Source organism: Caretta caretta, chromosome 11 (assembly GCF_965140235.1).
Source record: "Caretta caretta isolate rCarCar2 chromosome 11, rCarCar1.hap1, whole genome shotgun sequence".
Classification (NCBI taxonomy): Eukaryota; Metazoa; Chordata; order Testudines; family Cheloniidae; genus Caretta; species Caretta caretta.
This window is the reverse complement of record NC_134216.1, coordinates 23,261,654-23,288,339: the sequence shown is the minus strand read 5'-3', so window position 1 is coordinate 23,288,339 and position 26,686 is coordinate 23,261,654. Positions and strand designations below refer to the sequence as shown.

Here is a 26,686-nt window from a genome sequence, read left to right as displayed (position 1 = left end):
AAAAAAGCAAACATAATTCTCAGGCATGTTGTAAGCAAGACATGAGAAGTAATTATTTCTCTCTTCTCGGTGCGGACTAGGCCTCAATGGGAGTATTGTATCCAGTTCTGGGTGCCATATTTCAGGAAAGATGTGGACAAATTGGAGAAAGTCCAGAGAAGAGCAACAAAAATGATTAAGGTCTAGAAAAAACGACCCATGAGGGAAGATTGAAAAAACTGGGTTTGTTTAGTCTGGAGAAGAGAAGACTGAGATAACAGTTTTCAAGTACATAAAAGGTTGTTACAAGTAGGAGGTAGAAAAATTGATCTCCTTAACCCCTGAGGATAGGACAAGAAGCAATGGACTAAACTGCAGCAAGGGAGGTTTAGGTTGGACATTAGGAAAAGCTTCCTAACTGTCAGGGTGGCTAAGCATTGCAATAAATTGCGTAGGGAGGTTGTGGAATCTCCATCATTGGTTATTTTTAAGAGCAGGTTAGACAAACATCTGTCAGGGATGGTCTAGATAATACTTGTTTCAGAGTAACAGCCGTGTTAGTCTGTATTCGCAAAAAGAAAAGGAGTACTTGTGGCACCTTAGAGACTAACCAATTTATTTGAGCATGAGCTTTCGTGAGCTACAGCTCACTTCATCGGATGCAGCATCCGATGAAGTGAGCTGTAGCTCACGAAAGCTCATGCTCAAATAAATTGGTTAGTCTCTAAGGTGCCACAAGTACTCCTTTTCTTTTTAGATAATACTTGTCTTGCCATGAGTGCAGGGGACTGGAGTAGCTGACTTCTCGAGGTCCCTTCCAATCCTACAATTTTATGTTTCTATGATTCTTCCCACTCCGACAGAAAGTGGGAGCAAGAAAAGAATTGTAACTCTGTCACTCACAATTTTTCCCTCAGTGTACCCATCAGGTACACACCAACCTTACTCAAGGCAAAATGTTCAGTTACCATCTAGCCTTAAGGAAATAATAGACACTTTCTCTGTAGGGACTACTACACTGGACACCAAGAGTCCACTCTTTCCCCCAGTTAAGCTGGTAGCAAAAGTCCTTTTGACTGAAAGGGATCAGGGTTGGGTTCCTCATATTTTTAGGGGCAGCATTTCACCAAATATCGAAGAAGGAACAAGTAAAATGGATAGGAAAAAAACATAATGAACATGCTCCTGAAAACTTTAAGTCAATGGACCGCTCAGGTAGGGTTTGCAGAAATATTTTATTTTTTAAATTTTTTTATTTAATATTTATGATAAACTATCCTGACAGCCCTGCAATATGGCTGATGAAGAGAGAGACTCTGCACCCAGTTCCATTTCCACAGTTAGAAATAGTAAATGAGAGATTACAAAGCTGGAGTTCACAACTGTATAAACAAATGCGTATGGACTAGTTAGATCTGCTTTATGGTCTGAGAAGAGAAGTTTACTGGACACAAAGAAATCCTGTCTTTTCCGTCTATATTAAAAGGCTGGCTAAGAGGCAAACAACATCCAACAGAATCAATGGACCAGTCTCTGATCTCAGTTACGTCAGTGTGATTCCAGAGTAACTCCACTGATTTCATGGAGATAGTCTGGATACAAATTAGTGTAACTAAGATAAAAAAAGGCCAATAGCAAGTTACCTACCCAACGGTGTCAGTGTATCAGAATATCCTCTTGTGGTTTGACAGAATAATGTGAAACCATCTAGATAAGGAAACATACTAAATGGTATGTTTTATTTAGCTCACTATTAGGATTTTTTTCCTGTGTGTGGCAACAATATGCTAAAATTGAAAAAAGTAAACCATGTTTTATTGGGCACAGTATGTGACATATAAGCACCTTTGTAAAATAATGGTTAAGATTATCTTGTTAACAGCACAGTTGTCCAGCAAAGCATGAATATTTGTTCTTTCTGATTCAAACAGGCAACATATAGGGCTGGACTCTTAAGATCTGTTTTTTGGATTTTTTTTAAATGAAGTATATAAGCAACATTTTTTGATACAGTACAGTATGTAGATTATATATTTTCTAAAAAGAAAAAGTAACTATGAGGGAAAAAAATCTTTTCCACAACAGTGAATGTGCCAGCTGTTCTGAGTATTTAGGCCATCTTACTAAGACTATGAAAGTAAACATAAAGTTTTCATTAAATGTGCCTTTCCCATAATTGGTACATAAGTATTTCCCATGACTCTGCAGTTGAGTATCTTGGCTGGAGGCATATCTGGCCATTAGGAGGAGGGCTTTAGATCTGTTGAGTTTCAGCCATGCCGGGAGACTTGGCACCTCCACATACTGCTTCCTAATACCAACCCCAGTATAAAATGTCATCAGAAGCTTGCATAAACATTGGACTTAGCTTCACATAAATTACTGCTGTTCTGAGATAGTTTATGCCAGAACTTAGTAAAAACAACACTTAGAGTAAATAGAATATGAGTAAATGCGAGGATCTTAATCCAAGAAAATGATAATAGAAAAATGTATATCAAGTACAAACTCGTAAATACAGCACAATGAAATTTTATCTCATACCATTGAGATTAGTTTTTATTTACATACTGTATTAACTAAAATGATATACTTGCTTAAAGTTACAGCAATTATGAAAAAAGCACATGAACCAAAGAACAATAATGCAATGCTTTAAAGGATCAATTGCTCTGTAGAAACAGTGAACACATTTTCCTATTAATCCTTATGAATTCATTTGATATCCATACTGATATCTTACATACTTTGGATTTTTCTGTTATAATTTAGCATTAGCAATGGACACTAGGATAGCGAGAACCTGAAACACACAAATGATTTATACCAGCTTTCTTTTTTCTTTTCAACTTTTAACGCTTTTTATTTTGTTTGCACAAGAGTGGGGTCTGGCATAAGAAGATACAGGACAGACACCTGTAGGCATATGTAAAATACATCTATTTTAATTATTATTTATTCATCAAGAGCCAGTATCATGACCAATGGTATAAGTCTTTGGGTAGGATTCTGGCCCCAGCTGCAGCCCCCTTTACATCACTCTGGCATGAAAAGGGGTTGTAAAGGGGCTGCTGTGGCCCTAGGGAAACTCCTCAAGTGTAGAAATATGGAGCCAGTGTAAGCAGCCCTATGTCACTCTTCCATCAAGGTTTAGAGGTAAGGGAGTGATGGTCAGTATTATAGGGTTCATGGCTGGAGCGCTCTGCACTCTGGGTATTTTAGGCTGAAGAACAGCCCATAGGCAGCCTAGGTAAGGATGCCATAAGTTACAGATGCCCGGAAGCCTTGTACTGGGGGCTGTACTACCCCCCCCCCCCACACCACCACCACCCATAGCCTGGATTCTGGGAGGCGCAAAGGTGTGTAAAGGCACCTTTGGCCTCCGTCCTCCTGGGTTACTCCCAGGCTACTCTAAACATCCGCAAACACCAGGTGCACCTTTCGATGAGCCTGAGCTGAGACTGGAACATGAAACTAGGCAAGTTGTACAAGGTTTGGAGTTTTCATAATGCAAATTTTGAAAAATAAAATTGATTTTCTCTCTAATCTCCATTTTTCCCTTTTGCAATCTGCTTCTCTTTTTTGCTCCTCCTCCTCCTTCTCCCACTGTAAAACTTTCTCCCTCCCTCCCTCTATATTTCTCTCCCTGTCTTATCCCCTATCAGATGGTTGTGCTTCTTTCTTTCCAAAAACACTGCTACTATCTCCCCCTGCACACTGCCTCCGTTCTGTTATTCTGTCACTTCCTGTCTACCTACCACTCTGGGAATAACAATATTTCCAGTGCTGTCCTTTCTACTTAATTAAATCATGAATTTCCAGGAGTTTGAATCTCTAGGCCAAGTTCATTGCACCCTTCACATAAATCCAGCTAACAATCATTAAATTAAAATTGCTTTCTCCTTTGTGGTTAACTGTCTAAAGATCTTTTAATTTTCCACTGGTTCTCTTTTTTTCAGATTCTAGACAACAAAAGCACTGGGTTGTTCCATCTTTATTCTGAAAACTATCTTTTGCAAGATATACTTTTCCCATGACCCCTGGAACAAGTTGTAAACTTGTAAGAAATGGTGATTAAGTCTCACATTTTTATACAATACATTTTTAGGATTCTGTATATACTTCCAATGAAAATGACCTTCAATGAGAGAAGAAGAAAGATCAAATGTCTTAATTACATTTTATTTTGCTGTGATTATTTATGATTAAACAAAAACTCTTAAAATACAAATGAAAGTGCATCCTAACCCTGGGACAGTACTATAGCTTTGAATAACATCAATAAAAACAGGCACCAAAATGCAGAAGAGGAAAAAAAATGTAAGAGAAACTCTAAAATTACTTACAAGTTAGACTGGCATTTGTTTTGGTTAGGTAACATTGGGGACTTACCAAAAAATATAATGGCATAACAACCACAAGGGATCTTAGTATGAATGTTATGAGGGTTCTAGCACTGTAATTACCGACATTTTATGAATATTTTAGCATTGGCTTGCGCACAAAAAGTTTGCAATTGAATCAACAATATGTCAAACAGACAATATAGAGACATTAATTAGCATTAATTTGTTTTATTAATATCTCTATTGTAAAAAATTAAAAAGAAAGAAAGAATCTGTAATAGTTGAGTGAATCACTAAAGTATAATTTGAACTGCATGGCTTCTCTGGCAAGACAAGTTGAGTTGTTAAGTTAGAGCATCAGTTGTAAATATGGCTGCAGGAATGAAAAACTGTGTTGAATATTAAGTTACCCACCTCTTTTTTCAACAGCTTCTATACACCGTTTTACAAATAGGGGGACTGTGGAATTTTCATGCTCACACACTAAGTGCAAATGGGAGCCAAAAACTTGATCTAAACAGAGTAAAGAAGATAAATATATTAAAACATGGTAAACAATAACTAATAAATAAATTATAATAATGGGCTTTTTGCTTCTTCAGAGGCTTGTGCATTAACCAACTACTCCTGTGTGTTTGTTAGACAGATAAAAGAAGTACCAAAGCCTTCCTGACTCCTGCAGGTTTTTATTTTATGCCCCAATTGGGATACAATTGCTCTTATAAACATAATTTGCTGAAAATTAGAGAGAATCAAGCCACAAAATTGTGATTTGTATTTTGAACCTTCCAATGTTAAGGTGTGGGATTTTGGTTCAGTAAAGCATTATGATAAGAGCCATTTCTGAAATCCAGATCTCTGTCTGGTTCAAATTTGAAACATCCAAAAGTAAATCATGCTGTCCTTGATCCTGAAAGCTCACATACGAGTAGACCCCTCCACCCACATGGAGCCCCATTGCTCATAATGGAGCTCCATGTTGGTGCATGGGTTCGATTGCACATACTAGCTTGTAGAATCAATGCCTAATTCCATCTCTACTGTAATTATTGGTCATAAAATTATCCAGCCTTTTAAAAAGTTCAGCCACAGTATTTGATTGCATCATGTCCTGCAGCAGTGAATTCCATACATTGGGTATATAAGTGGTTGCTCTGAAAAACTTTTCAGTTGCCTGAGATAACCAAATACTTCAGTATTTACAGTTCACCCAAAGTATGTCCTATGTGAAGTTTAGGAAAGTTTAAGAACCACAATGATAACGTTAAGTAATTCTAACAGCAACATTGGAAAATTTTTAAGGGCAACAACTGTACACTAAACAAAGTAATATTTTCTTCTTACATTTGCCTTTTTTATTTGTTTTCCTTGTAAAGAAACTATTTTGATAATTTATCTTGTCTAGTGCATCTGGATTTAGGAATACACTATTAATAATTATGGTTTTGACTTCCAGTGTCAATTGCTGCTCTGTTCCTCTTAGTATTCTTTTTTGTGTAGAAGGCAGTTGGCAAAAACCCATTTTCTGTACTTTTGTATTTAAAAATGATGTACTTTTGATGGGAATAGCAAATAGGCTTCAGTGACTGAACTTGTAAATCACGCTGTTTACATACTGAATTAGAGTTTAACTAGGTAAGCTGCTTTTTAGTTTTTAAGCTTTTAAACTTTTGACCGTCATAGGATGTTCATCTCGAAACACAGCATAACCAGGTTAAATATCTCAGATTACAAGTTAGCTTTATCTTCCTCATCTCCACTCTATATTTTCTGACAAAGTATGAAAAGAGCACTCAGTAATGGGAATTTTGTAATCTAGAATCAAAATGAATCAAACAGATGAGGAAAATCACTCAATAAGAGCAGTTTAATGTTCAAATAATCTGACTGCATTATCATTATTTACCCAAAGAGACAGTCTCCATATTCCTTTTCAACAGTGTACTACACTTTGAAAATTAGTACAAAGGGCTTTGATAAAACTTCTGTACTTGAGATTTTTTAGTATCATTAGAAATTTAGGAGAGCATGTAAAACACACCATAGTAACTCCCAGAATACCAAGGATGAGTATTGTCATCCTTTACTTTCTGCACAGCAGTACTAAAGACAAACAAACTAATCTATAAAAAGAAAAGGAGTACTTGTGGCACCTTAGAGACTAATAAATTTATTTGAGCATAAGCTTTCATGAGCTACAGCTCACTTCATCGGATGCATGCCGTGGAAAATACAGTGGGGATATTTATATACACAGAGAACATGAAACAATGGGTGTTACCATACACACTGTAACGAGAATGATTAGGTAAGGTGGGCTATTACCAGCAGGAGAGCCGCGGGGGGCGGGAAAAACCTTTTGCAGTGATAATCAAGGTGGGCCATTTCCAGCAGTTGACAAGCATGTCTGAGGAACAGTCGGGGGTGGGGAAATAAACATGGGGATATAGTTTTACTTTGTGTAATGACCCATCCACTCCCAGTCTTTATTCAAGCCTAATTTAGACAGGCCCAACAAAGAAAATAACAGAACGCCACTAGCCATCACCTTTAGCCCCCAACTAAAACCTCTCCAGTGAATCATCAAGGATCTACAACCTATCCTGAAGAACGACCCATCACTCTCACAGATCTTGGGAGACAGGCCAGTCCTTGCTTGCAGACAGCCCCCCAACCTGAAGCAAATACTCAGCAGTAACCACACACCACACAACAGAACCACTAACCCAGGAACCTATCCTTGCAACAAAGCCTGCTGCCACATATCTATTCAGGGGACACCCTCATAGGGCCTAATCACATCAGCCACACTATCAGAGGCTCGTTCACCTGCACACCTACCAATGTGATATATGCCATCATGTGCCAGCAATGCCCCTCTGCCATGTACATTGGCCAAACTGGACAGTCTCTACGTAAAAGAATCAATGGACACAAATCAGACCTCAAGAATTATAACACTCAAAAAAAAAGTCGGAGAACACTTCAATCTCTTTGGTCACTCAATTACAGACCTAAAAGTGGCAATTATTCATCAAAAAAACTTCAAAAACAGACTCCAATGAGAGACTGCTGAATTGGAATTAAGTTGCAAACTGGATACAATTAACTTACGCTTGAATAAAGACTGGGAGTGGATGGGTCATTACACAAAGTAAAACTATTTCCTCATGTTTATTTGCCCACCCCCCACTGTTCCTCAGACATGCTTGTCAACTGCTGGAAATGGCCCACCTTGATTATCACTACAAAAGGTTCCCCCCCTCCCCACTCTCCTGCTGGTAATTGCGCACCTTACCTGATCACTCTTGTTACAGTGTGTATGGTAACACCCATTGTTTCATGTTCTCTGTGTATATAAATCTCCCCACTGTATTTTCCACTGAATGCACCTGATGAAGTGAGCTGTAGCTCACGAAAGCTTATGCTCAAATAAATTTGTTAGTCTCTAAGGTGCCACAAGTTCTCCTTTTCTTTTTGCAGATACAGACTAACACGGCTGCTCCTCGGAAACTAATCTATGGTACCTCAGCTCCTCCTACTCCCACAGAACAGGAGCATTGTCTCCCTCCCCCAAACTATATCCACCCTCACCCAAAATTCAGTTGCACCCCTCCCATAAAGTAGTCCACAACTTGTCCTGCCCTTCTTCACAGCAGGCCAAAAGCTTCATGTTCATCATTTGCCTTCAGGGGTGCTGGAACAATTTTTATAGTGGGAGTGCTGAGAGCCATTGAATCAAGCTATGAACCCTGTATATCACAGAAACCACTTCAAGTCAAGAGGTGCAGTAGCCCTCTCAACGCCCCTAGTTCCAGCACCTCTGTTTGCCTGATAGGGTCACCAGCTCTTGCCTCCTTGTTGTTACTCTCACCCTTGCAATATAAATTGCCTTTTCTCTGTTTATGGTTGTCAGCTTGAGGAACAAGTTGGGAAAGGGGAGCAGGGAAGCAAGGCAAGACATGCTGAGAGTGCAGGCCCAGGCCGGAAAATGGTCCCCAGCATCGAAGATTCAGAACCAAAACTTCTACCAAGAATTCCACTCTGCCATGTCTTCAAATAGCCAGAAAGCCTCTCTTCTCCCTGGGTCAGAGCTTTTCAAAATCCTTGGCAAACAGACAGGTCCTGGTGATGTACACGTTATTATGTATGTATTTTTTAACTTAATTCTAACATTTAAGGTGCTACTAATTTCAAATTTTTAAAATAGGAGTACTTAAATTAAAAACAAAACAAAACAGACCTTCTCATGTAAAAAGGGAACTCTTATCATCTGAGCAATTTTTAGATTTAGATTGTAAACTCTTTGAAGTGCAGGCCTCATTTTTTTTATAAAGCATATTTCTGCCCTAGATGATTATTAATAAACAACATTATAATTTTTTTCTGTGTGTGTGTGTGTGTCTGTGTATCTGTATGTTCATTCTCAGAACAGTTTTAGAATGAATTGTGTGTTTGGGAAATGTAGTGGGAGTTATATAAATAGGATAGGTAGAATTTATTTTCATTTTTTAATAATTTTGAGAGATAATATATGTTTATTTCTATTTTAAAAATATTTATATTGATTTAAGTTTTGACAGTTGCAGGAAATTATGGGAGTGTTATTATTGTTATTATGGAAGTGTTATTATTGATGGAAATATTTTTTTGTCCATTTGTGTGTGTACGGTGACATTACTGATAAAAATGTAATCCTTCCAAGCCTACATATAAACCATCTCAGATACACAGAACCAGATCCTCAAAGGTATTTAGGTGCCTAACTCCAGGAGTCTGAAGCCATAGTTACTAAGAACTAGATTTTCAAAATGTGCATTTTAAGTAGGGAGTTTGGAGCAATGATGTGCAATATTTTAACCCCAAAGGAATAGAACTAGAAATAAGAAATAGGCAGTGACCACCTGTTTCTCCAAATTATTGCAGCCTGCTGTATCTGCTTGCCATATGATACAGGGAAAGGAGTTCTGGGTTTCCTGAGTCAATATATGAAGGAAGGTCCATTTCAACTCATCCAAATATATGTATTCTGCAGACTGATATGTATTCTGCAGTTTTTTACAACCCAAAAGTCCACTGAGTTAGTCAAACTTCTGGATACACAAGGAATGCAGGGTTGGGGTCACAGAAATACACTCTAGAAGGTCATGTGCATGTGTGGCAATTACATATTAGTGAGTGATCTGTTACATGTTTTGGGGTTATGTTTGTGACAAAGAATGGACAGGTTAAGTTTTCTTCATGAAAAGTTTAGCATTTCTTCCAGTGGTAATTATGTATACAGAGATTTATGATTAAAATGTACTAGTACTTCCTCCTTTGACATCTTAATTGTTTTTAAAATTTCAGTGAAGACCTGTCAAATTCTTCACATGACATGGAATGTTCTCTGATGCTAATTATATTAAAAAGATGTAAAACTGTATCTCATTTGAGGGGCAAGGGTGTCTGTAAAATGATAGGTCAGAAATGACAGGGGCAATGGACTGCATTGTCTACAGATAGCCAACGTATCAACAACTGAGGAACAATTAATTCTCTACGGTTCAGCAAGTTACCGTAACTACTATAAGTACATCATGTCTGGCATCCAGGAATCTCAAGTTACTTTCACAATTTCCAATAAGTGTTATACTTTGAAAAAACAAACAAACCCACATTGGTTTAGTGAATGGTGGTTCGAGGAAGGAACAGAGAAGTTGGAATTCTAGAGGTGAAATCCTGGCTCCACTGACATCCCATAGATTTCAGTGAGGTTAGGATTTAACCTTTGGATTTTATTCTTGAATCTGCAAACTGCTTAACCTCATTTTATCTACCTGTAAAAATGGATACAGCACTATTTACTTATCTTATAGTTAATGTTTTGAAACACACTTTGTCATCTTTCTTAGATAACAGGTGCTAAGTATTATTATTGCCTTCAACTGAAGGATCATAGTGGCAAAAGGGCAACATGAGGCTAGTTGTCACACCACTGTTACAGTTGCTAAGCAATGAAAAAGGCTACAGTAAACATTTAAACCAATCTACTTCCTTCTAAAAAGTATTATTTTAGAAATGCAAGATTATTTAGTGACTGAATATGCAGCTGGATGCCAAGAACTCCTGAGCTGAAAACCAAGTTCTGCCCCTGACACTGTATGACTTTGATCCAAGTCACTTAATTTCTCTGAGTTTCCATTTCCTTGTCTATAAAATGGAGATGGTAATGCTTACATCACAGTATGTAGATTCTTATAACTCTCATGCTTGTGCAATATTTTTATGCTTGTACAATGTTTTGGAAACACTTTATACAAGTGCTAAGAGTTAATTTTTGTAGGCAACAATTTGATATTTCTTTTCTTTTTTTAACTCACTTATTGAAAAAAATAAATTATTGCTCTTAGAAATGTTCTTCTTTAATATCTATAAATATTTTAAATCACTGTAAGAGAAGAAAGTAACCAGAACATCTTTTCATATAATGAAAACAATAACTGTTCCCAATAGATAAAGGAAGCAAAAGAGGGTTTTGTTTGATTTATCTGTATTAGGGCACTTCAGAACTCCACTTTTTATGATTTGGGAAAAAAAAAAAGATTTACACAACACTTCTAACGTCTTGTTATACAGTTTATGTTTCCTATCCAGCTTATTTAACTCAGATGCCTGGGCAATAGACACAATTACCACCTTATGGAATGCTACTTAAATTTAAATGTTCCCCTCTGAATAGAAACCCACTTCATCTTCTCTAAGTTTACTCCAGCTTCTCAGGAATTATTCCCTCTATAAGCTCCTAAAATTCTCTTCTTCTTCATTTAAAAATTTTAACTAACGATTATTCAGAAGTATCTTTTATTGTAACATAGGAAATTCTCATACAGTGGACTCTGTTCACAAGAACTTGAACAAAGGAGCTACATACTATGCCCGTATATAGCTTTAATCATTCACTCTTTCAGCTGTTATCAATTTAAAACCAATGAAACTCCCACACTGAGTCCATTTGAGCATTCAATTTTAATATTTTGGGCATCTGTAGTTATTCTGAATTGGCTGCAAAAGCAGAACTAACAAGTTAAGCTCTAACCATAAGTCTACATCAGGCTGGTAAACCATGCATCAAACACAGACAGTTAGTCAATACCGTAGAATGAAAAACCAACAAGCATTTTAAAGAAGAGCAATATATTCATAATATGTTTGGCAGTATGGTTTGCATTACACATCCTTGATATCTATGCATTAAACTTTCTATTCAAGATGGTGGTATCTGTGACAGCGTTCTATGCTGATATAAAATGATCCACCAAAAGGGGATGGCATGGACACTAACAAAACTGTAAGATATAAAATGATCACTACAGCTGCTATTAATTGCTCATTATGGTGAACAAGCCCCTTCAAGTTTGCAAGCTCACTGCCAGGAGCCTGACAGACATACTCTTCACTTGCAGCTTGTGCAGTCCAAGTCTGAGCTATTTACTCTAAGCTGCAGAAACCTAGAAAATGGGAGACAATACTGCTGTAAAATGAACATTTAAAACAAGATCACAGAAGTCACAGCTGCATTCAGAATGTTACTGCTTAATTATTTCTGGTGTGTATGTATGCAATATGGCCAAGTCCTCACAGAACTCTTAGCATGTCTATTTCTTTGATGTTTTAATTAAAACACAAGCACAAGTGCACCATTGGAAAAAAATATTAGTGCAATTGGAAAAATGGAACATCACTGTTCTAATTCTGGAAAAAAGAGTAGGTGGCCTGGTAGTACCATCCCTACAGGTTTTTGGGAAGACAAAGCTTTTAATGAGATGCAATGCAGTGCATACCAAAGGCAAATAAATGCTGATCTATCTCTGCTACAACTTAATTTGGACAGTTGGCTTGCTAACAATTTTTATCAGAGCCTAAGTTGAGAAACCCTCTCTACACCCTCTTAAATGTTGAGGGTAAGATAGGGGTAAAGAGAGGCAGAGAGACTCAAATGAGTATCAAACCAGTAATTTTACAATTATTGGGTTGGGGGGGGGGCATTGAAAAAGGCAGTTTCTATATATTCAGTGTATGTGGCAGGCAGGGTGTCTTGTAGTGGAAGTTGTATTGAAATTACAGGCCATCACTTAAGTGTGAGGGGATTCCTGGTCCTGCTTGCAGGCTCTGTAGGGAATTGTGTGTTTGGGTCTTGTGCAGTCAATCTGCAAAGAGCAAGCCTAGTGCAAGGTGTGGTGGGTTGTGCCTCTCTGCCTTAAGGAGCACCCTGCTTTCATTCTCTGAGTTTTGGGTTCTTATGTGTTATCATTCTGAATGCCAAGAAATAAAGTAGCATTATATCGCAGCCTTCCAGCATAATGAAATCATTATGGTCTAGTCTTACAAACACTAACGACTCACATAAGGAATGTAATTCATGTATATAGGACAGGGGTCCATATCATTTTAATGGCATTAATTGTTTAAGGTTTCCATAAGAAATGATATACTTCTACACAGAAAGATATGTAGGCCCAGTTTTTCAAAAGTTATTAGGTGCCTAAAGATACAGAGAGAGGCCTAGAGGGATTTTCAAAAATGTCTAAGTGCCTATGTTCCATTGAGTCAGTCGCCTACGTGCTTTTGAAAATCCCATTAAATGCCCATCTGCATCTTCATGGACCTAAATATATTTCAAAATCTGGCCCTTAGTGCCCAGATAATTAGATGTCACTGAAAATAAGTGGGATAGTGCAAACCAAGAAAAATAACCTTGCACATTTCAGAGTCTGATGAACCTTATATTTAAAATACATGTGCAAATCACATTTCCATGTGAATCTGCCACTCTCCTTCATGTATAAGTTATGTTTCTTTAAAACAAACGTTTGTTAAGGGTTAAGTGACAGTAACATAATCTCCAGATTTTCTAATTTCTGTACTGATGGATCAAAGTACCCCAAGAGAAAAACGTACAATTTAATTTTGAAGCATATATATCCCAAGTTAGGCTACTGTTGAGAAATGTGTTGAGTCCTCTGGCCAAGAGTGCACACATCAGTGACAAACAGAGAAGAGGACTGCCTTTAAGTGAATTTACCACCTTAAAATGTATTCACTCTTGACTATAATTTATGTGTTAAATTTATTGGAGTTTTGGTTCCAGTGTGACACACAAAGTGAAAAATCAATACAGATTTGAGCGCTTTCTAGTGCCCCTGGCAAATATGAATGGCACTTGATGAAAAGTGAAGGTTTTCATAGCACCTACGGTGCCACTGCTTTGGTGTAATTATCACCACATGCTTTACAGATATTTATATCAATTCTTCACTAGCCCATAGAACAGCTTTTGTTATAAGTTTGGCACTGAGATGTCCTGCAAGGCGATAGATGTACTTTTATTGAAAGTATTAATTCTTTTAAGGGATTTATAATTCTGACAGAAGTATTCCCCCTCGGGAATTAAAGTTACTATGTATGTTCTCAGAGTTGGAGGAATTTCTTGTAAAAATTGGTCAACATTCCCCCCCTCCCCAACCCCCAGAATAGGGGAAATAAACAGTTTTGCGATGTTTCTGAAGCCATTTAATTCACCTTTAGGGAAAAAAATAGATACATTTTAAAACATGAAATTTGTAAACCCTTTATTTTTAATCTGGATAGTTGCAATTTGCTATTTAAAATATTGTAATATAAGCCTAAAAATTAACACTTAAAAGTGGTCTATGTGTAAGCCCTGCAACTGCATTTTCATAACATTATAACAGATTAAGGGATAAACTCCACTGAAAACAATGAAGGAACCTTATCAAATGAGCATTTCACATAGACTTACTGTAGATTGGAATTAAGCCCTGCTAACGAATCCTGACTCATTTGCATGGCCAGAACCTAATCCTAATGAATCTTCTTGGAAGAAAACTAACATGTTTTCTGTACAGTTACATTAGTTTATTATTAAAACTCTGCTAGGGAATGCAGATCCTGACTCACTATGGCAGAACATAATGCATCTGGGTTTTCCATATACGAACATCCCAATTAGAACCAGGCTGTGTTAGTGAATCAGGAGTCTAATGCAACTATATCTGAAAACAAATGCATCTGGTTTTCCTACAGAGATACATTAGAGGATGGATTTGAGTTATCCTAATGAATCTGGATTTGTTAGTAGGGATCACATATGATCCCTGTGTGACACCACAGGAGATTCATCAGCTACACTTTATTAAACTGCAAATAACCACCCTTAAATACAGAAATTAAAAGACTATAAATTACAACACAAGCTTCTGCTCTGATACTGTAATAATTGAAACAAACTAAAATGATGCACTCAGATCCCACCCTCGACCCAAATTGTGCAGTAAAGTGGCATCCAAACCCCTTACATATTATAATGAGGTACAATAGTCAATTAGGGATAGATTCTGAAAGTTAGGCACACAACTGCACACATAAATGTGCATGTGACTAATTTATGTTTGCAAATACCTGATGTATATGTGGGGGAAGATTTTCAAAACTGTCTAAGGGATCTAAAATCACAAGTCTCATTGACTTTCAGTGCAAGTTGTGCTCGTCAATCCTTTAGGCACTTCTAAAAATCTCTCCCAAAATAATCAAGAATTTATGTGCACATGTTTGTGTGTGCCTAACTGTGAAAATCTGACCCATAATATTTTAGAGAGTAAGGGTCAGATCCTGAGGTGATCCCACACATTGCTCTGAGCACTGTGGAGGGCTGGGTGAAAGCAGCTTTCTGCCACCACCTTGATCTTGGGCAAAGGTGGTAGGTTTAACCCCTAAAGCCGTTGACTGCTAACTGACGGCTGCTGGCTCAGAATTGCTGGCACCCAAGGGGTGCCAAGGCATTGTGGCAAAGAACACATATCTAGCCAGTCTGCATATACAGTTGCAGTTTTTGCACATACTAATTGGTGAGTGTGCAAATTTTTCAAGCACAATTCCAGAAGATATTTGAATATATGGTCTTCCTTGACTACTGGTGGTCAGAATACCAGCAGTTACAAGATAACAGTACCTACACTTTGGAAAACAGCATTCCTGAGATCAGCTAACAAAAGGTAACAATGTTTTTTCTCTATTATTATATATAAAATATATATATTTTAAAAAACTAGAACATCTAATACACACACACTATATCTATCTATCTATCTATCTATAAAATTTTATCTTACAAAGAACTAGATATATTGGTTAGACAATGAAGGTGTATAGCATGCTTCTTTACAATGTAGATGGTGTACAACTGTGTGAAGTGTGAGGGTGTCTAGAATATGCACACCAAAATAGCAACTGAAGAAGCCAAGCAATACAGAGATACATTTAGCTACATGTTGTTTTAGTCAGAAAAGCTAAATTCTTACGAAACTGAATGAATTCTCTGATACACAGCAGAAAAAAATATCTAACAAGAAATGCCTGCAAAATCCAAATAGTCCTATGCGTTTAATTGGTGACAGGAATGAAAATATTGTGAAATAGGAACACTCATTAATGAACTTTCAGTTTTTACTCAGAAAAATAGATAAGAGAAAACACACCTTTAATAAGTCCCTTTTCTTGCAATGTTTTCAGCGAGGGTCTTCGGCTGATAAACTTCTTTAATCTGCTTTTGACTCGATTTCTGTCATTTGTATCAGAGGCACTGTAGTTCAGTCTGAAAACTGGAGAAAAAAGAAAATAAAAGTTACATTTCTAGTAAAGCTACATTTTTAAAACTAGTAGTACTTCATGCAAATTTTCTTGAAAACAATGGCCATGTCCACCCTTGAGAAATCAGACAGTAGGTCAGTAGTATAGCTGGTTGGATAGTACAAAGAGTTTGATTAATATTTGTGTGAAAAAACATGATGCGTTCACTCAGTATTATTCATGGAGTCATATTATTTATTGTTCATAAATATTTGGATGGCCACCAGTTTACTTGTGAAATGTTCATGAATCCCAAGAGTTTCACATGGATAATTATTCAACTGAAAGTTCCAGTTGGAAGTGTGCTATATGTTATTATCGGGATACTATTTTTATGAGAAGGGGTGGGTTGATCACACTGGTGATGGTCTGAATCCCCTTGCCAAGTCAGATTAGGCATCCCATTATTGTTAATACAGTTGTAGAAAGCATGGCTTAATAGTAAGAAACATATGCAAGATGCATTAATTTATGGAAGAAAAAGTGTTCCAATTCTAACTACTACATTTTATTATATTTAGGTATTTACTGCACTGAGAAACCTTTGGGCTAAGTTCTCTTATGGCTTATGCCAGCAAGATGTGGGTCCCACTTCCTGAGAGTCCACAGGTGCAACCCGTGATGATGCAAGTCAGCTATAACTTGTCTTCTGCGGTGTCCACAGAGAACTGTCACAGCCCCCTAAATGGGCAATACCAATGGCAAGAGGCATCCCCAGGACCCCAGAATATTCCCTACTTCAGCATTCAGCACGTCTCCATGTTTATATTGTTCCATCCTGTGTTTAAAGCAGTAAGTAGGGATTCTGTGTAAGAAAATCTCTATGAGGATTCCCCAGCCTCACACATCCTAGGAGATCTGTGGGAGGCCAGAAATATCCATTTTTTGCCCCTCATGAGGCTTTTCCAGTTTCCCTGGCCCTGGCTCTGGCAGTCCCTAAGTCACTTGGAGGGCTGTGAACAAAAGGTTATATAGCAAGATGCTATACAATCTTTTCCAGTAAGATCTCCAGGGCTGGAGGGGGATGAGATCTGTCTCCTGGCCCACTCAGTCTCCATCTCATTCCTTTTCATGGACCTTTGACTGCAGAGAGCACCTCCTCGCAGAATTGCTCACCGGAAAGGTAACTGGTCCGCAATTCTTCATGGAGAAGAGGAGATCCACAAGTTTACAGTTCCCTCTCTGTGCTCCTCTAAGAGAGAAGATTCAGCCTTCCAGTGGCAGAGCTTCTACGGAGCATTCAGGGCCCCTCTCCTTTCATAACTTCTATGACAGCATGGTTATAGAAGTACAATCCTCCCCCCACATGAAATCTCCCCCCAGGATGCAGCTGTCCTCCCTAGAAGGATCTGAGAAAAACATTATAGAGGGAAATCATGATATAGATTATGCTGGGTTTTGTAGCAAGCAGTTTCACATTAGTTATAAATAAAAACAGAATGCTAAAAGGTGCACAAGTATAAAACAGTGATGATAAAAAGGGTCCTCTTAAAGAACAGTACAAAATCCTGGAATAATGTGGTTTATATTACAAATCTGATTTTAACAGCCAACCTTATAAAACGGTTTACACTTTGCTGTTGTCAAGGGAGCAAAACTTGCCAAATTGTTCATTTTAAGTAAATATAACCATAACCAATTAAGGAAAGCAACATTTAAACACATGCCTGTGATAATCGGAGCATAGTTTGCTTCTGATTTCACTACTGATTTTAACTGAAGAGTGTTCAATTTTCCCACAGCACTAAAATGACCCCACACATACTTCCACAAACTAGTAATCACACAGGACAAATAAAACAACACTTTATTGGAAAATACACAGTTTGGTACAATAATCCATCATTTATGAAAAATAGACTTCACATTTTTAATGGTAGCATTCTTAGGGCGATGCATCATAGAATATAAAGATTAGTGTTCAATTGGTTGACTCTTTTGTTCACTTTATATTTTAGAACTTTTTGTTCAAATTAGGCAATCCTTGGCAAGGATAGGCTAAAATTCCAAGTCACTCAGCCTTGCTATAAAAAGAATAACAAATGGATGCTTCCAGTTCTGCATCTTAAGGGTACTTTGAAACAGTAACGTGAATTGTATTTAGTTTTCTGACTGTGGCTATGTGGCTTAAGTTCATTCTCTCCATAGGAGTTCAATTTTTCTTTTCTTGCTCCCAGGGTGCAGCCTCCCCATTTCAAATATGGCACAAGTAAAACCACTCAGTTACTTTATGCCTGCCACATTTCTCAGTCTGCAGAAATCCTTATAAATTATAATTCACATAACGCCTGCTTGCACTTCAGTATTAGCTCTGACTAACACCAAATTTGTTAAGATAATTTAACAGATCCCAATGTGGTTCACATTGAAGAACAGTTTGATAGGGGATCTACAATTCAATTTGTGGGGTAAATAATCCTTATGCACAGAAAGATGTTTTATTCCAGCTCTGTAGTTTTATACCTAAAACAGCAACTATGGTGTTAAAACTACATCTAGAGGTAGGAATCATTATTGTCATAGACACTTTTTGTATATTCCATGTCAGATTATATATAGCATGGAGAAAAACAACAGCAAAGCCAATTTTGATGAGTTTCTTATATTATGCTGGTAAGTCACCAGACATGCAAGTCACCAGAGGGAAACCTCCCAGAAATTCAAGGGTTTGGGTAATATGATCCAGAATTGAGCGCTGGCTAGAAATACTCTTGCTGGGATCTTGTTTAGAAATATATTTTTTTCCTGCCAAACCACTGCTCTCGTGGTATCCCCATGTAATAATGGCTTTGTTTTATATTTGGAAATGCAAAGAGACCTAGATGTTGTTTCCAAATGAAAAAGTGTAGTTATACAACAGAAAGATTATAACAAACAGCTTTGTATAGTACTTTACTTTTTCAAATTTCAGACTACGGGTGTGACTAGTGAAGATCTTCCATTAATGGAAGTTGGCAAACTCAAACAAATTAACTACCAACTGTATGTAACAACTTGGCCATCTAGCTGTCCATTAGTTAAAATGACTGTCTGCAGTCGGTTTGGAATCCTTGAGTCTTCCTTGAGTCTTCTTCTTCTTGTTCTGCATCTGCCATCTGTAGAGGCTGCTCTGTTGATTGTTCTTTCTGAGAAACAAACTGTATATATGTCAACAGTTTCTGTTGAACTCCCCATGGTCGGTCTCACTTACATATGATCTGGGCGCTGAATTCTTTTTCTTTGTGGCAGCTGGAGTTGTCCATCCTTTTTCTCCATCCAATATATGAACACGATCACCAGGTTCTAGACCTGGCAGTTCTCTAACTGACTGGCATCTGTTGTAAAAGTGTTCCTAAGCTCTTTTACCATTTTTATCAATTTTAGCTACTCTCTCTATGTTTGGCCACTTTGGAGATAGGTTCTTTTCCAAAGTTGGAACATAAGTTCTGAGTTGTCTTCCCAACAGGAGTTGTGCTGGACTACATCCAGTAGCTGCTGTCAGTGTTGATCTGTAACTCAGAAGAGTGATGAAAGGATCTTCCTGCTGTAAGATTTTCTTGGCTGTCTATATAGCTATCTCAGCCTCTCCATTCACTTATGGACTGCCAGTAATATGATCAAAATCATACTTCGTTAGGAATGACTTAAATTCTGCTGCAGTGAATTGTGGTCCATTGTCCATCACTGGTTGTTCTGGAATACTGATGTCAGAAAAAGTGCACTTCAGTTTCTTGATAACACTGCAACACATTAGGTATTTCAAATACATGATATTTCTGTATGACTGGAAAAATAATCCATTACAATGAGGTAATGATGTCCTCTGAATTGGTATAAATTTGCAGCTAGTCTCTTCCAAGGTCTGTCTGATAGAGGTGTTTGTATACTGTATTGTTCAGCATAATCTCTGAAGTTGATTTGTACTGGATCTCCTTTCAAAAATCCAATATAATCAAATCCTCGACAGAGTTCCTCCACCTTTCTCACTAAGCCCATCATGGCTACTGTGCTGCAGTTGAGAAGCTGTTGGTGATCCTTTGTTCACATGAACTCTGAATGAACTTTGAGCAGGGGCTTGGACTAGATGACCTCCTGAACCCCTCCAGGGTTCTTCCAACCCTGATATTCTATGATTCTATGAATGCATAGCTTTGTCTTTCTAAGTTGTTTCTATGGTGAAGTGGCCCATGCAGTTCAAAATACCTGCAGAGCTAGTCAGAGCTGTGTCAGGTGACTTCAGCTATGGGATGGATTGAAGGTGATTGTAGGTGCCTCCTGAGATGACTGTGATGTCAGCTCTTGAATTCATTTTAAAGTCAATAGTCTTTCTGTGAATATTCAATTTCAGTCACCAGGCAGGTTCTATGTCATCACAAGTGATAGACCCCAGAAACAATGGTTCTTTATTGTCTGTAATATGAGTCAACTGCCTGCCTGCTTAGGTGAGGCAAACAGCTGCAAAATGTCCACATTTCATGCATTCATTACACCGAGTGCCTCAGCCTGGACATGCATCTTATCTTGGGATGTTACTTTTTTCACACCTTGCGCATGTAGGCTAGAATTTGTCCCTCTTAGGCATTGTCTACACTATCACTGTAAGTTGATCTAAGTTACACTAGTTAAGTTACATATGTTATGTAACTTAAGTCTATGTAACTTACATCAACTTAAAGTGGCATCTATACTGTGCTATGTCATTATGTCAATGGGAGATGCTCGTTGAGGTGGAGTACTGAAGTTGACGGGAGAGCGCTCTCCCATCAACTTAGTGCGTCTTCACCAGACCCACTAAATTGATGCCACTTCATTAATAGCAATGCCAATTTAGTGCAATAGTGAAGACAAGCCCTTAGCCTAGGAGTTTTCTCTCCTTCCCTCGGGATTTTATGGTAATAACTTTTAACACTCGAGTTTCTGTTTGTAGCTTCTCAGTTAGTTTCAGATTTTTCAAGTTGCTCCTCACTTTTGTTCTATTGTTTGACTAATTCTGATGTCTTTGCTATCTATATATATGGTTAAATCTCTCAACTACTGTGAAAGGTTTTTGCCTGTTAATTCAATAACCAGCCTGTCTGATTTTCTCTTTTTGCATTCCCCAAGTCAGTTTTTAGCCAATGCTTGCAGCGCTTTTGTGAAATATGCAACATTTCCCACTCGTTCTCTGGTGACCGCTTGCTCTTTCATAAACCACATTTCTCTGGGGGTATAAAGTATGCATCAAACAGCCTTTTATAGTAATCTTTGTGACTGTCTTCAGGAAAGTAAAAGGATTTAAAGGTATGCTCTGCTTGCTTCCCCATAGCATATATTAAAGAAGATACCTGTATATCTCCACTTTCTTTGTGGAATTTATTTGCAATGTGAAATCTTGCAAAATATTGTTTCCAGTCTGTCCATTGTGAAGGTTTGTCAAAGCTGGAGTTCTCTGAGCTTTGAAGAGTGGCAAGTTGATGAGATCCTGCAACCTTTGTTGCTTTACTCCCTCTGTCTGCAAGCTTTGTTGCTGTTCCTTTTGTTTTCAACCTTAGTTGCTATATTCCTTCTGTTTCCAATCTTAGTTGCTATGTTCCTTCTGTTTCTATTCTTAGTTTACTCTTGATACCATATCATGATCTTGTGTACCAGATATGGACTAATCACAGAACCTGCTTACACACCAGATATATTCAGCATAAGATCCTTCCCTGCTCTTCCAGATCAGGCTGAAGCTCATTTAAATAAGGTCTTTTATGCACAGTGCCACCTAGTGGCTTAACCGTATAATACAGTTTAGCATCCCATTACACCTCCAACACTCATTTTAAATAGGTATTTCAGTTGGTACCATTATATTGGCTATTCTGACATATGATGGAACAAATTCTGGAGCATTGTTTAAAGTGCACTACACATACATGCTTCAAAAACAACATGATCCAACCAGTAAAGACCCGTGTGAGTGTTATTTCCCCTCTCTCCCTGCACAGATTATTCCCACTGGAAACACAAATAGTTTTTGAGAGAGGAAAGAAGAATGAATGCTTGTCTGTGCTGGGCAAGGAAACCTTTACAGAATGTGTAGGTGAAAATTACAGAAGGCAAAATGTCATTCTAAATTTTCCCTTGCCAAAAATGAGATCAGGACACTACATTCCAGCAGCAAAAGGATAAGGAGAGGTTGCACTTTCACGATAAAGAGATTGCATTATGGTACTTGTATGAGGTGAACTGAAAAATACTATTTCTTTTGTTTATCATTTTTACAGTGCAAATATTTGTAATAAAAATAATATAAAGTGAGCACTGTACACTTTGTATTCTGTGTTGTGATTTAAATCAATATATTTGAAAATATAAAAAACATCCAAAAGTCATTAATACATTTCAATTGGTATTCTGTTGTTTAAAGTGCGATTAAAACTGCGATGAATCATGATTAATTTTTTTAATCACGATTAATTTTTTTAGTTAATCACGTGAGTTAACTGTGATGAATTGACACCCCTAATCATAAACCTCTGTAACTGTGTAAGTCATCAAACAGGAAAGGATTAATTAATGTAAAATGATGGCTTCTTACAGAAGATGTCATGTCCTGTCCACCAAGGAGGTTCATTGACAGCAAACGAGGCATTGTGAAATATCAAAAAACAAAGACTTTGTTAATTTCTCCCCCTCCACACCCATGAAGAGAAGACGTGCATGTGGACTCATGCCATCAGCTTGAACTCTGTCAGAAGGGAATAAAAATGCCTGACAAGAAGAAAATGGATCTCTATGCTGCTTGGACTTTGAAAGGGCAAGATTTCTAAGCACAAGCAAGGGATTCACAGCTGCTTAGTCAAGGTTGGCCCTTAGAGACATAGAGAGCTTGCATATTACAGCAGCTTCAATCATCTTTTGAAATCTAAGACTATAACTTGTATGTGTGTATGTTTACCTGTTTAATCTTATAAATAACTTTCATTTCTTTTTCATAGTTAATAAATCTTTAATTTATTATAGGATTGGCTACAAGCGTTGTCTTTGTGTACGATCTAAGGTGCAGTGACTTGGGGTAAGTCACTAGTCCTTTGGAACTGGGAGTAACCTGAATATTGTTGTGATTTTTGGTGTAAGGGACCATCTGTCACAAAGACAAGCTTTCCTGGGTGGCAAGATAGACTGGAAGTACACAAGGGCACAGACAGGACACATAATAGGCTGGGGAAGACTCTGCCTCCCCAAACAGCCCCATGTGGCTCCACCCACGCTCCTTCCCAAGGCCCCCTCCTGCTTACCGCTAGTTGACTCAGCCCAGGCGGGGCTGCTTCTCTTTCGGGAAGCCTGCTGGGGTTGAGACTGGACCTAGGGAAGCTGGGACTTGGGGTGGCTGGGGCTCCATGGTAAGGCTGTCACTTAAGGATCTTAAGTGCACTCTATACGTCTCTAGGGAAGCCTGGCAACAGGAGACAAGATGGTCATCACATCACAAATCACGGACCAGGCTACAGCATCAGCTTCCTATAAGGAGGCCAGCAATGATGTTCTTGCTCAAAGTTCACATACAGTTATGAAGGCCTTAAATTGCTTGTGGTGCTTCTCTGGTAAATGTTTAATAAAGCTGTTAAACTTATTGTAATTAATAAAGTCATATCCTGACATCAACACTGTTGATTAGCAATTCTGAATTGTAAAGTCGCTGAGGAGTAATTCTTGTGATTGGATAGATGGCGTAATTTCTGATCTTTGTTGAAAGGGGTAGACTTTGTACAGTATTATCTACCAGGCTTATTAATTGCTTCTACCACCAAGGAATTCTGTGACAGGTGTGAAAACAGAAATTCTGAGTATTTGGCTGGAACATAATATACAGGTGGAAGGTGCTTAACTTTTTAGAAATCGGTTTTATATATTCGAGTGTGTGTGTCCCCACAGAAAATGCTCTAAGTGCATTAAGTGCATTAACTCGGCGGAGTGCTTCCACAGTACCAAGGCTAGAGTCGACTTCCGGAGTGTTGCACTGTGGGTAGCTATCCCACAGTTCCCGCAGTCTCCGCTGCCCATTGGAATTCTGGGATGAGATCCCAATGCCTGATGGGGCTAAAACATTGTCGTGGGTGGTTCTGGGTACATATCGTCAGGCCCCCGTTCCCTCCCTCCCTCCATGAAAGCAAGGGCAGACAATCGTTTCACGCCTTTTTTCCTGAGTTACCTGTGCAGACGCCATACCATGGCAAGCATGGACCCCGCTCAGCTCACTGTCACCGTGTGTCTCCTGGGTGCTGGCAGACGCAGTACTGCATTGCTATACAGCAGCAGCAACCCATTGCCTTGTGGCAGCAGACAGTGCAATAGGACTGGTAGCCGTCATCATCATGTCCGAGGTGCTCCTGGTCACCTCTGTGAGGTCGATCAGGAGCGCCTGGGCAGACATGGGCGCAGGGACTAAATTTGGAGTGACTTGATCAAGTCATTCTCTTTAGTCCTGCAGTCAGTCCTATTGAACCATCTTATGGTGAGCAGGCAGGTGATACGGATTGCTAGCAGTCCTATTGCATCATGTTCTGCCAGGCAGGCAAGAGATGAGGATGGCTAGCAGTCCTATTGTACCATCTTCTGCCGAGCAGCTATGAGATGTGGACCGTCTGCTGCCAGCCAAAGATGTAAAAGATAGATGGAGTGTATCAAAACAAGATATAGACCAGATTTGTTTTGTACTCATTTGCAAACCACCACCCCCCGTCCCCCGTCTAGGGGACTCATTCCTCTAGGTCACACTGCAATCACTTACAGAGAAGGTGCAGCGAGATAAATCTAGCCATGTATCAATCAGAGGCTAGACTAACCTCCTTGTTCCAATAAGAACAATAACTTAGGTGCACCATTTCTTATTGGAACCCTCTGTGAAGTCCTGCCTGAAATACTCCTTGATGTAAAGCCACCCCCTTTGTTGATTTTAGCTCCCTGTAAGCCAACACTGTAAGCCGTGTCATCAGTCGCCCCTCCCTGCGTCAGAGCAACGGCAAACAATCGTGCATCTGAGTTGAGAGTGCTGTCCAAAGCAGTCACAGTGGAGCACTCTGGGATAGCTCCCGGAGGCCAATACCATCAAATTGTGTCCACAGTACCCCAAATTCGACCCGGCAAGGCTGATTTAAGCGCTAATCCACTTGTCAGGGGTGGAGTAAGGAAATCGAGCCCTTTAAGTCGAAATAAAGGGCTTCATCGTGTGGACAGGTGCAGGTTTACATCGATTTAACACTGCTAAATTCGACCTAAAGTCCTAGTGTAGACCAGGGCTTAGTCTGATAAGGGAATGTTAATGGTTGTTCTCCATACAAAAGAGAAGAAATGCAAGAGAGATGTAGTTAGAGGAGGAAGTGCTCTAAACACCACATGCTAGCACAGATAGCCTTAGCAGGCTCAATGAAGCCTCATTCACAGAAAGGGTCACACACGCAGAAGCTGTACTATATAAAATGTCTAGGAGTTATGCTGAGAGGCCTGAATATCCTCTGAAGGAATTTGAAGCGCATCTGATATGTGCTTCATTAGCTCCTGAAACAATCTAAAATCATCTTCCCTTGAGGGTGCTAGGGGCATTACAGCCTCATCTGGTGATAATGAAGAAATGTTTGTATAGAGTGTTACCTCTTTGTCAGGCTGATGAGAGGGGAGTGATGGTTCAGGAGAATAACTCTCCTTAGGGTCCCTAGAAGAGGCACTCAGGACCCTTACCAATGACTGATTATATAGAGCCCAGAGATCCCAAGAAGGCCACTGTGGGGTCACATAGAGCATAGAAGTAGGGATCAATCATTGGTCACAGTAACTGGATGGGAGTCAAGGTTGTCTGTCCCCACCTGTCTTTCTCTCAGTATAAAGAGTAGTATCTTGTAGTGCAGAAAGGGGATCCCTGAACAGAAAATATGAGAGTCAGAAGAATCATCCTCAACAACTTTCAGGGGAGGTGATAATCATTCACCCTGAATAGCAGGAGGTCTTGATGAGAAATGCAGAGTTGGTGACCTGGAAGATCTCGGGATGGACAAGTGAATGGTACTGCTAAGTAATGGAGACTCCAGCTTGCCTGAAACAAAATGATCCCTAGAATGTCTAAACTCCCGCAGTACTGATGAGCAGAAGTTGAATGTGATTCTGTAGAGACCATCATCGGTACCAAGATAGGAACCCATACGGAATGTACCAGTGTTGTGGGTACTGAACGCTTTGAATGAGGATGTCCAGACTCAGATGTACCAATATAGGGAGACAGTGGTAGCAGAGAAAGGCTCTACTAGATCCCCGTTGCTGGAGTGTTTTCTCACAGTAGAATTTTCCAGCTGCCCATCCTGCACCCAGGAAAGAGTTTGGAAGCAGGAAAAGTCTCTGGCAGGGAGAAGCAGTGGAGATTTCCCCACAGCTTCCCCTCGACAGAGCTTTTCAATGATACATGTAGTTACATGTTACAGCGTGGACACAGCTTGTTTTTCATTAGTGTGTGCACATGCTCTATATGCCACTGTCACTGGGTGTAGTACAGACATAACCTAAGAGTGCTTGGAGGCCAATGTATGCAGGATTCTCTAAGCCGGTACTGGACGCTGGTCTTTGGGCTTGCTCCTTCATCAACAATTTAAACTTTATTTCTCTATTTTTGAGATCTGCCTTTAAATGCAGATCTTACACTTGGACAGTATATAAAAAAACAGAGTATCCCAAAAAACAGA

At 38.8% G+C, this 26,686-nt stretch overlaps 1 protein-coding gene across 4 annotated transcripts in view; it reads right to left on the bottom strand.

The window, feature by feature from the left end:
• ARHGAP15 (Rho GTPase activating protein 15) overlaps positions 1-26,686 on the bottom strand; it is a 458,500-nt gene that overhangs the window by 163,382 nt on the left and 268,432 nt on the right. For all 4 annotated transcript variants that reach the window (XM_048868642.2, XM_075117817.1, XM_075117819.1 and 1 more), the window contains 2 exons: positions 15,863-15,985; positions 4,740-4,838 (listed from right to left, as the gene is read on the bottom strand). In XM_048868642.2, the coding sequence (XP_048724599.1) occupies positions 4,740-4,838; positions 15,863-15,985 (222 nt within the window). The remainder of the gene's footprint in view (positions 1-4,739; positions 4,839-15,862; positions 15,986-26,686) is intronic.